This window comes from Macaca fascicularis, chromosome 2 (genome assembly GCF_037993035.2).
Source record: "Macaca fascicularis isolate 582-1 chromosome 2, T2T-MFA8v1.1".
NCBI classification, from domain to species: Eukaryota; Metazoa; Chordata; class Mammalia; order Primates; family Cercopithecidae; genus Macaca; species Macaca fascicularis.
The window spans coordinates 181,359,468-181,371,692 of record NC_088376.1 but is presented as its reverse complement, the minus strand read 5'-3'; the positions used below and the strand labels follow the sequence as shown (position 1 = coordinate 181,371,692).

Here is a 12,225-nt window from a genome sequence, read left to right as displayed (position 1 = left end):
GCGAAATCTTGGCTCACTGCAACCTCCCGACTCCCAGGTTCAAGCAATTCTCCTGTCTAAGCCTCCTGAGTAGCTGGGACTACAGGCACAAGCCACCATGCCCAGCTAATTTTTGTATTTTTAGTAGAGACGGGGTTTCACCATATTAGCCAGATGATCTTGATCTCCTGACCTTGTGATCCGCCTGCCTTGGCCTCCCAAAAGTGCTGGGATTACAGGCGTGAGCCACCGCACCTCGCCTTACTTTTTCATTTAGGTACTTTGAGACAGGCCCTTGTTCTGTCAGGTTGAAGTGCAGTGGATTCATCACGGCTCACTGTAACCTGGACCTCCCAGGCTCAAGCAGTCCTCCTGCTTCAGCCACCTGAGTAGCAGGGCAGGCGTGCACCTGGTTATTTTCATATTTTGTAGAGATGGAGGTCTCCCCATGTTGTCTCGGCTGATCTTTACCTCCCGGCCTGAAGGGCTACTCCTGCCTCGGCATCTCGAAGTCCTTGGATTACAGATGTGAGCCACCATACCCAGACAGAGGCAAATATTCTAATTCTGCCTTCTCACACTAGGTGTCATATTACACATATTTTTCTGCACTTTGCTTTTCTCATACAATAATTTATCTTAGAGATTTTTAAATATACAATTGAGAGCCATTTTTGCTGTAATTTTCAGTTCTGACTCAAGGTATGTAAACCGTGGTACTTTATGCAAAAGAACCTACGAAGGATGAACAAGCATACAGAGAGAAGCCTTAAAATGTGAGATGTTAGGACTCAGACTGAAAACTGAGGGGACTCCACATCAACATTATCATTAGGGTGAATTCAGCCATTCCTGGGAAAGCTAATTCTTTTCTTTTTGAGATGGAGTTTCGCTCTTGATGCCCAGGCTGGAGTGCAATGGCACAATCTTGGCTCATTGCAACCTCCGCCGCCCAGGTTCATGCAGTTCTCCTGCCTCTGCCTCTCGAGCAGCTGGAATTATAGGCGCCCGCCACCACACCCAGCTAATTTTGTATTTTTAGTAGAGATGGGAGTTCTCCATGTTGGTCAGGCTAGTCTCGAACTCCTGACCTCAGGTGATCCACCCACCTCAGCCTCCCAAAGTGCTGGGATTACAGGCGTGAGCCACTGCACCCGGCCGGGAAGCTAATTCTTAAATAGGCTGAAACCACATTAATGCTGCTATAAATTATGAGACCAAGTTTAAGGTAAATCATTAAATTCCTTTAAAAAAATCACATACTAACAAAATAATGTACCCAATACCCTTTAAATTTCTTTTTTTCTTGAGACAGAGTCCTGCTCTGTCGCCCAGGCTGTAGTGCAGTGGTGAGATCTCAGCTCACTACAACATCCACCTCCTGGGTTCAAGCAATTCTCGTGCCTCAGCCTCCCGAGTAGCTAGGATTACAGGTGTGTGCCACCATGCCCAGCTAACTTTTGAATTTTCAGTAGAGACATGGTCTTGCCATGTTGGGCAGTCTGGTCTCAAACTCCCGGCCTCAAGCGATCCAACCACCTTGGCCTCCCAAAGTGCTGGGATTACAGGCATGAGCCACCGTGCCTGGCCTACCCTTTAAATTTCTAAGTTCAAATTCATATGAAAAATTTTCCATGAAAACATTAGCATTGCTCCAAACAGCATTTTAAATAGCTAATACCATTTTTACAAAGATACTGGTCATAGGTTTATTTTAAATACCATAAAAGAAAAAGAAACTAAAACAAAACAAAAAAATCACTTACAGGCTGGGTGCAATGACTCACACCTGCAGTCCCAGAGCTTTGGGAGGGCAAGCAGGGACATTGCCTGAGATCAGGAGTTCAAAAGCAGCTTGGGCAACATGGTGAAACCCTGTCTCTACAAAAATTACAAAAGAAATTAGCCAGGCATGGTGATGCACACCTGCAGTTCCAGTTACTTGGGAGGCTGAAGTGGGAGAATCGCTTGAGCCCAGGAGGTCAAGGCTGCAGTAAGCTGATATTATGCCACTGCACTCCAGCCTGGGTGAGAGCAAGATGCTGTCTCAAAAAAAAAAAAAATCACTCACAATCCTACCATCAAAAGAGAACAGGCAAGTAATTTTGGTATTCCATGTTTACCTCCAATCTTTTTTTTTTTTTTTTTTTTTTTTTTTGAGACAGAGTCTTACTCTGTCACCAGGCTGGAGTGCAGTGGTGTAACCTCAGCTCGCTGCAACCTCCGCCTCCTGGGATCAAGGGATTCTCCTCCCCCAGCCTCCCGAGTAGCTGGCACTACAGGCGCCCACCACCACGCCTGGCTAATTTTTTGTATTTTTAGTAGAGACGGGGTTTCACCATGTTGGCCAGGATGGTCTCGATCTCTTGACGTCGTAATCCACCTGCCTCGGCCTCCCAAAGTGCTGGGATTACAGGCGTGAGCCACTGTGCCTGGCCACCTCCAATCTTTTTACATACACATTCCCTGCAGAACATTTAAATCAAATGAAATGGACAATTTTGCAAAATAAAAAGATTGTCGAGATCTATTACAGGACAATGTGAATACAGTTAATACTATTGAAGTGTACACTTAAAAAAATCATTATGGCCAGGTGCAGTGGCTCACGCCTGTAATCCCAACACTTTGGGAGGCTGAGGCGGGCAGACTGCTTGAGGCCAGGAGTTCGAGACCAGCCTTGGCAACACGGCAAAACTCCGTCTCTACTAAAATTACAAAAATTAGTCGGGCATTGTGGTGTACACCTGTAATCCCAGCTACTCAGGAGGCTAAGGCAGGAGAATTACTTGAACCCAGAAGGTGGATGGAGGTTGCAGTGAACCGAGATGGTGCCACTGCACTCCAACCTGGGCGACAGAGCAAGACTGTCTCAAAAAATAGTAACAGCCGGGCGTGGTGGCTCACGCCTGTAATCCCAGCACATTGTGAGGCTGAGGTGGGTGGACCACCTGGGATCAGGAGTTCAAGACCAGCCTGGCCCATGGTGAAATCTCATCTCTACTAAAAATACAAAAATTAGCCGGGTGTGGTGGCGGGTACCTGTAATCCCAGCTACTTGGGAGGCTAAGGCAGGAGAATTGCTTGAACCCAGGAGGCGGAGGATGCAGTAAGCCAAGACTGCACCATTGCACTCCAGCCTGGGCAACAAGAGTGAAATGCCATCTCAAAAAAAAAAAAAGTAATAATAGTAATAATAATAATAATCATTATGGAACTCTTATACATTGTTGGTAAACATGTAAATTAGTACACCAGGATGAAAAACAGTATGGAAGTGCCTCAAAAAACTAAAAATATAACTATCATATGATCCAGCAATCCCACTACTGGGTACCTTCCCAAAGAAAAGAAATTATATCAAAGAGATACTTGCACCCCATGTTTATTGCAGCACTACTCACAATGGCCAAGAAATGAAATCAGCCTACATGTTCATCAACAGATGAATGGAAAAAAAATGTGGTAAACATACACAATGGAATACTATTCAGCCGTAAAAAAGAATGAAATTCTGTCATTTGCAGCGACATGATAAACCTGGAGGACATTATGCTAAGTAAAATAAGTCAAGGACAGAAAGATAAATACCAAATGTCCTCACTCACATGGGGGAGCTAAAAAAAATCCTTAGATTATACAAGTAGAGAGAAGAGTTATGGTTATTAGAAGATAGGCAGGGAGAAAGGAGGGGAGTGTAGGAAGAGGTTGGTTAATAGATACAAAATTACAGCTAGATAGACAGGAGGAACATCTTCTAGTGTTCTATAGCACTGCAGGGTGTATAGTTAACAACAGTTTATGGTATATGTTAAAAAAGGCACAAGAAGCCTGGCATGGTGGCTCACCCCCTGTAATCTCAGTGCTTTGAGAGGCTGAGGCAGGAGGAGTCCAGGAGTTCAAGGCCAGCCTGGGCAACAAAGTGAGACTCCATCTCTATAAACAAACAAATCGAAAAATTAGTTGGACAAGGTGGTGTGCACCTGTGGCCCCACCTACACCAGAGGCTGAAGCAAGAAAATTGCTTGAGCCCAAGAATTGCTTGAGCCCATGACTGCATCACTGCACTCTAGCCTAGGGTGACAGAATGAGACTCTGTCTGAAAAAAAAAAAAAAAAAGATGAAAGAATTTTGAATGTTTTCAACAAAGAAAGCTAAATGTTTGAGGTGATAGGTATATCCTAATTACCCTCATTTGATCATTACTAATTGTATACATGTACCAAAATATCATTTTGCACACCAAAAATATGTACAATTATTACATGTCAACTAACAATAAAAGGAGGGAGCCTCTCTGAACCTATTCTGTTTCAGGCACTATCTAAAAATAAATAAAAAGGAAAAATCATGAAAAGGGTAAATTTTGTTTTTTTTTTTTACAATTTAAAAACTTTACTAAAAAATCTCCTCTCTCTCAAATGAAATGGACAATTATAGCAGAAGGAAAAATTATGGGGGGGACTTCAACATCCAGGGATATGGCAGACTAAGATACTGTAAATGACCCACTTAAGATAAAAACATTTTGCTGTTCAGACAGGGTCTTGCTCTGTTGCCCAGGCTGGAGTGCAGTGGAGCAGTCTCGGCTCACTGCAACCTCTGCTTTCTGGGGTAAAGTGATCCTCCTACCTCAGCCTCCAAAGTATCGGGGACTACAGGCATGTGACACCATGCCTGGCTAATTTTTGTAAATTTTGGTAGTCACAGGGTTTCACCATGTTGCCCAGGATGGTCTCGAACTTCTGAGCTCAAGCAATCCACCTGCCTCAGCTTTGAAAAGCGTTGGGATTACCTGCGTGAGCCACTATGCCCAGGCCTTATCTACTTAATATTTAAATCAAACATATTTGTAAAATAATGTCTATTTCACCTATGATTGGCTCACATATTTGCTGAACAATATACAAAAATATGCATACGGAATGAAGATTAAATGATGTATTATGTTGGAATATTAGGATGCTGTGCCGTAGTTTTTTTCAGGCAGACATTTCATTTGCTATAAATTGCTGAGAAACCAGAAAAGAGCAACACTATGCTTTCAGATGCATGAACTATAGGGAAAAAATTCCAAAGCAAACATATCAAATGAATAACCTGTGATGGGTTTTTATATTCAGATGGCTCAGTGTAAGACGTATTTTCTCCTTTGAGTCACCAAACACAGAAAAAAAAAAACAAATACCACAAATCTAGAAAGTAATGCCAACTATAAGCTACAAAAAGTTTTTGTTCATATGTACATCCCCTGAGCCTAGGCTAGTTCTTTGCATGCAGTGGATGCTTAATAAATATTTATTTATATAGAGAAAATTGTTAGTGCTTTCTTTTTTTTTGAGGGGGATGGAGTTTTGCTCTTGTCGCCCAGGCTGGAGTGCAATGGCGTGATCTCAGCTCACTGCACCTCCACCTCCTGGGTTCAAGCAATTCTCCTGCCTCAGCCTCCCGAGTAGCTGGGATTACAGACATGTGCCACCATGCCCAACTAATTTTGTATTTTTAGTAGAGATGGGGTTTCTCCATGTTGGTCAGGCTGGTCTCAAACCCATTACCTCAGATGATCTGCCTGCCTCAGTCTCCCAAAGTGCTGGGATTACAGGCATGAGCCACCGTGTCTGGCTGTTATTATTGCTTTCTCTAAATATAAAGCCACTGCTAAGAAAAAATGTATCTTCCCAGAAGAGATAAGACTAAAAAGAATAAAGCATAAAAGGATCAGTGGTTAAATAATTAAGAATTTACCTGAATAAAGTCACTTTTTTGTTTCAAAAAGGAAAAAATACTTCAAAGTGATGTACATAATTCAAAAGTTACAGCAAGTTTTATATTATGAGAAAATGTATAAATAATGCTACCTATTTTAATTCTTCCTAAATTTCATTTGTTGACTCATAAGCCAATATATAAATTCTAGTGAAGCCAAAAGAAAGTCGAACTATTTATTTACAACAATAATATGATACAAACAAAAAACCTGGAATTTTGACTTTTCTATATTAATAATTTGATTATTGAACTTAAACTCTAATAATTAATCTTTAAAAACCAAAAGACTTATAAAATACTCTACGATTACATGTCCCACAAAATAAGACATAAACAGTCAATTTTTATGTACTTTTTATTTTTAGAGGCAGGGTCTTGTTATACTGCCCAGTCTGCAGAGCAGTGGCTATTCACACGTACAATGACACACTAGTCTGGAACTTCTGACCTTAAGCGAGCCTCACATCCCAGCCTCCCAAGTAGGTGAGACTACAGGCGTGCACCACCACACCTAGCTTAAACAATCAATTTTTAAATAACATATTCATTTAATGTAATAATTTTATTGCACTTATGGATTAAGCTCAAATTGTTTTTAACAGTTTAAATCCCAGAAATTCTTCTTCTGCTATAACTGTCTCACTTAAGAGGTAGTGAAAGGAAATGACACCCTTTTCCATAACTCTACCACAGAAATCTTGCTAAAAAGAACCTTTTCAGTTCAGCTTAGTCTACTGCTGTAAGTGGGCTTCTCTTACTTTGGCATAAAGTCTGTGTGGAAGACACACATAACCCCCTCTTCTAGAATGTCATTACAAGCAAAAAGCAAGAGTAATAGAAAACCCTTACCAGAAAGATCCACCACAGCCTCATGACTGGAAACAGCTCCTTTCTCAATAAAAAGATCTCGAAAATACTCGCTATTTGCTGACAAAACAGATTTATGCGCTTTGTACTCTTCTCCTTCAATTAACAAAGTAACATCACAGAACTGGTTGGAAAGTCTCTGTTCGTTCAGCTGTTTTAAGACAGCCTGACAATGTTTTGGAGAAGAACGTTTTACCACTCCTTTGGTGTCAACCTGTCAAAATAAGTTTGAGAGCAGGAGTAATATATTACCTGTATTTTTTACCCTTAACAAACTTTAAAACAAGACACATTACATATTACCTTTTACCAGGTATGAATAATTTGATATTTTCTTTGTTACCTATGTATTTAAATAAAAAGATATGTTGTCCTATTCTCTCTATTTTCTGCCATGTTCATTCTACCTGGTCTAATGAAAACCCGTATCTCACCTTTGGCTGCCTCTTCTTACTGATCAGAAATGTGATGATGTATGAAACTGATGCAGGTGAAAAACAAAGACCTCGCCAGATTAATTTTACCTTGGGGCATAAACCCAGAGACTGCTTCCAGAAATGTAAATCTGTCTACTTGCACCAATATATCACCACAAAAGAAGGGAGGGAGGATAATTAACAGCAAACCAACAGGTAATTATTAGTAAGTTCATTCTGAAAAGATAACAGGAACATTTATGGTAAATGAAGAGGCAGTTCAGCTTATATAACACAGTACATTGCCATTTTGTCTTATTCAATAAGCAGTCTTAGTGGTTCGAGAAAAATAAGTCACCAAGGCTGCAAATACTAGTACGCTAGTTACACATCTTAAAGCTGACTGGAGGGTACCACTTACAAACACAAGTTCATGTTTGGATACTGGCTTCTTTTTTACAGGCTTGGAGGCTGTAGTTGGAGATGAAGTAAAGTTGCTCAGGTCATCTTCTGATTCATTACTTTCTTCTCCAGATTCAAGGTCTAGTCCCAATTCTTCCAACATTTCTGAAACATCTGATATTGGACGGGATCGATCTAGTTTCTCCTGGCATTTGCTACACTGTTTGATGTAATCTTTGACTTGCTTCAATATACCTACAATGAAAATATTAACAAGTCAAATTTAATACTGTTAACTGAAAACAGTAAAATATATTAATCTGTGTACATTAACATGTTTCAGTATATATCCCATAAAATATGTAGAGTTTATTAGAATGTAAAATATACTTTTTTCCAAAAAATATAAGGTTAGAAATGATGTTCTCCTGCTGAGGTAATTTTTTTTTGTTTATTCCCAGTTATGTGTTTCTCCAATCATAAGATGACTATATAGCTCCACTCATTTTCATGTGAGTTGCAATGTTTTCATGCAAGAGGAACTACATGAAACTGCCAATATTCACCTGTTTTTGACCTATGCAAATTAACACTTTAGGGCGTGATGGGACACACCTGTAATCCCAGCTACTCCAGAAGCTGAGGCAGGAGACTCACTTATAACCCAAGAGGCGGAGGCTGCAGTGAACTCAGAATGTGCCACTGCACTCCAGCCTGGGCGACAGAGCAAGGCTCTGTCTCAAAACAAAACCAAACAAATTAACAATTTAATATGGCTCAAGCCAATACTTCTCCACCCCAGTGACATTAGGCTTGACCATATGATTTGATCTGCACACATGATGTGTACCATATCTGAACACAACCTTAAGAGGTACTGAGTATTTTGCACCAGTTCTCTGATCTTTGTCCCCTCTCACAAAGAACAGCATGTCCCAGAGGGATGTTGTTCTTAAACCTGAATTTCAGATGAAAAAAGCTGAAACCAATCTGTAGCCTGGAACAAGCACTACAACCAAAACTTGTAATGAAAGTTTAAAATAAATCTTTTGTTTCAAAAAAGCTATGAGATTTTAGGGTTGTGTGAAACAATAGCATATGCAATCTAACAAAGGTTGACTGTATACAAGCCACTCACAAAAGACGATTTTGAATTTCAACTTCTAGCTCCCGGCATGCTGGGGTAGGGGTGAGGGAACAGGGATAAAGTTTATATATATATATACACATATACACACACCCCACTACCATCCTTGTAAGACAGACAATTAATTCCCATTCTATACAAGAGGAAAATAAAGCCCTAAGAGGAACGAAACTTGTCCAAAGTCACATTTAGTAAAATGGCAGAGCTAGGCCTCCAGAAGTCACGGGATTTTCAGTATATTATTCTACTTATACAAGAGCATGCTTGTCCATACCTAGGGCAGAAAATTACCCTCAAATCTTCAAATAGGTACAAATGAAAAGGTTATTAGCTAAAATGATAGAGGTATACACTATATTCCTGAGAAGTGTTTTAAAATGCCGAATTATACAAAGCTCCTTATGCTTTTTTTTTTTTTTGAGATGGAATATCTCTCTGTCGCCCAGGCTGGAGTGCAGTGGTGGGATCTCAGCTCACTGCAACCTCCACCTCCCGGGTTCAAGTGATTCTCCTGCCTCAGCCTCCCAAGTAGTTGGGATTACAGGCCTCCACCACCACACTCGGCTAATTTTTTGTATTTTTAGCAGAGATGGGGTTTCACTATTTTGGCCAGGCTGGTCTCGAACTCCTGACCTCAGGTGATCTGCCCGACTCGGCCTCCTAAAGTGCTGGGATTACCGGCATGAGCCACCTTGCCCAGCCACCAAGTTCCTTACACTTTCAATCTTCATATAGTATTCAAGCAATATTTTCCAAATTATATTATGTCCCACACTGATTATAAAAGTATACACTGAAGTCATAAATTCAGAAAAATTTTAGCTATATACAATTGATATTATCATATCAGAACCTCTGACTTCTACGGTGAAGAAACCTGTTTAACCTAGGAATTTGCCAAATTTACTGGTTTACAGAGACTTTTTGTTTTTGCAGAACATAAACAGTGGGGCTTGGGGCGTGGCTCACGCACGGGAGGCTGAGGTGGGCGGATCATTTGAGATAAGAAGTTCCAGACAACTAGCGTGGCCAACATAGCAAAACTCAGTCTCTACTAAAAACACAAAAATTAGCTAGTTGTGGTGGAGCGCGCCTGTAGTCCCAGCGACTCCGGAGGCTGAGGCACCAGAATCACGAGCCTGGGAGGTGAAGGCTGCAGTGAGCCGAGATCGCGCCACTGCGCTCCAGCCTGGGTGACAGAACAAGACTCTGTCTCAAAAAAAAAAAAAAAAAAAAAAAAAAGAAAGAAAGAAAGAAAAAGAAAGAAAAAAAGGAAGAAAGAAACAATGGGTTCGGGCCGGGCGCGGTGGCTCAAGCCTGTAATCCCAGCACTTTGGGAGGCCGAGATGGGCGGATCACGAGGTCAGGAGATCGAGACCATCCTGGTTAACACGGTGAAACCCCATCTCTACTAAAAAAAAATACAAAAAAACTAGCCCGGCGAGGTGGCGGGCGCCTGTAGTCCCAGCTACTCGGGAGGCTGAGGCAGGAGAATGGCGTAAACCCGGGAGGCGGAGCTTGCAGTGAGCTGAGATCCGGCCACTGCACTCCAGCCTTGAGTGACTCCGTCTCAAAAAAAAAAAAAAAAAAAAGGGTTCGAATTAAATATAACTTTTCTCCAAAAAGCATTTATATGAGTGTAGATTTAGAGACCAAAAGAGGTTGTACTGGCCAGGCACTGTGGCTTACACCTATAATCCCAGCCCTTTTGGAGGCCAAGGTGAGCAGATCACCTGAGGTCAGGAGTTCGAGTCCAGTCTGGCCAACATGGTGAAACTCCGTCGCTACTAAAAATAGAAAAAATAGCCGGGCGTGGTGGCGGGCACCTGTAATCCCAGCTACTTTGGAGAATCGCTTGAACCCGGGAGGCGGAGTTTGCAGTGAGCCGAGATCGCGCCACTGCACTCCAGCCTGGCCGAGAGTGACTCTGTCTCAATAAATAAATAAATAAAACATCGTCTCAGGTTTTTGTCTTTTAAGACACCGCACACTAAAAATTAAAAAAACCAACAAAAAACTGGATTGGAATCACTCACAGATAATCAACTTAGAAAAAGAAAATTCTGAACACAAAATACCACATAACACTGGGTTAAGAAAAGTGTAAGATCACAAAGGTCAGCTGTGTGACTTTTGTTGTGTTATTTAACATTCTAGTGCTTTTAGTTTTTTCATCTGTAAAACAGATAGAGGCTGAAATGGGAGGATCATCTGAGCCTAGGAGGTCGAGGCTACAGTGAGCTGTTTTCGTGTCACTGCAGCAAGAAGCAAGCCGCCCTACACTCTGTCTCCAGGGAAAAAAGGAGGTAAGTATTAAGGTTTTATGAAGGTTAAATAAATGCCAAGTGCTAACGACTATATCCTGCATATATAAGCTTGCAGTATTACCTGTAGTTAAAATGATCATCTTTAACAAATTCTGAAGTATTCAGTGTGAGACATTTGTTCAACAAATGTCTACCCAAACCCATCCAAACAAAATGCAGTGATTACTTCATTACCTCAAATTTACTCTTCGCATTTGTCTGTCCTTACAGGAATTTAATTCAGATACTGGTTTAAAATGGAAAATAAATGGAAGAATTTGATTATCCACTAGTTCGTAAACAAATAAACTTGACGTTTATAAACCGAAAATAATTTAGAAACTATTCAGTAATTTCCTTATTCACAGACGAAGTAACCAAGACTTATGAATTAACTTTTCCGTAGCCATATGGAGAGTGACAGAACTGTTCCTAAAAAACTTTCTTAAATGAGACTGTAAACTGTTACTAATTCTGACAGTTTGAATATTCATCAACTGTGGAGAGGGAAGATGGTTGAGAAGCCAAGGCACTTGCTCTCCTCCCCTACAACTGGTTCCCAAAGAGTCAAGTAACTTTAGAGCTCTATTTTTTGACAATCAAAAAGTCACAGTAATCATATCTTTTCTGCGTATATACAATGCTACACAGTTCCCAAACGCGTTTTTCACATTAGGGGAAAGATTATTAAAACATCCAGAGTTACGAATATCAAGCTGGGCGCCGTGGCTCATGCCTGAAATCCCAACACTTTGGGAGGCTGACGCGGGAGGATCGTTTGAGGCCAGATGGAGACCAACCTGGGGAACGTGGCGAGACCCGTGTCCACTCAACCAACCAACCTCCCCTCACCGCAAAACCAACCAACCAACCAACCAAAAAAAGAGTATCTGATATCTTTTACATTTAATTCTTGTTCTTAAAAAAACGCTCAAGGCGATTTCCCAATCACTGCTTATCACTTCTGCAAATAATTGTGTTATCCCTTATTTACGCGGCAGCGACGAAATTTGAGGAACACTACCGAATGTGTCCAGAGCAGCTCACACTTGCTCGCCAAAACCCAAGCGTAGCACTAAAGAAACGGGAGACCCGGCTTCTGGTGACTAGTTCCTCCCTCCAAACGTCAGCACAGAGTTGAAAACGTGCACCCCGCAGCCTTCACTGCCGCGGGCCAAACGCCACCTCCGGAGGGCCGGGGCCTCAGCCTCCACGGGCCGCCCAAGGAGGCGGACCTGGCGCAGCCCAGGCGTCCGGCCCCTCCCCGCGGCAGGCCCGGCCTCCGGGGAAGCCCCCTTGGTCCCACCCTGGGCCAGGACCCGCCCCCAGCTTCGCCGGC

General features: G+C 41.8%; 1 protein-coding gene across 4 annotated transcripts in view; it reads right to left on the bottom strand.

Annotated features, from left to right (window-relative positions):
• Positions 1–12,225, bottom strand: part of ZBTB11 (zinc finger and BTB domain containing 11) — a 30,697-nt gene that overhangs the window by 17,755 nt on the left and 717 nt on the right. For 2 of the 4 annotated variants that reach the window (XM_005548263.5, XM_074033554.1), the window contains exons 2-3: positions 7,453–7,688; positions 6,598–6,829 (exon numbers count right to left, since the gene is read on the bottom strand). In XM_005548263.5, coding sequence (XP_005548320.3) covers positions 6,598–6,829; positions 7,453–7,688 — 468 coding nt within the window. Of the gene's footprint in view, positions 1–6,597; positions 6,830–7,452; positions 7,689–11,081; positions 11,129–11,910; positions 12,220–12,225 lie in introns of those variants that run through there. The other 2 variants (XM_015446513.4, XM_045385390.3) reach the window with 2 other exon arrangements.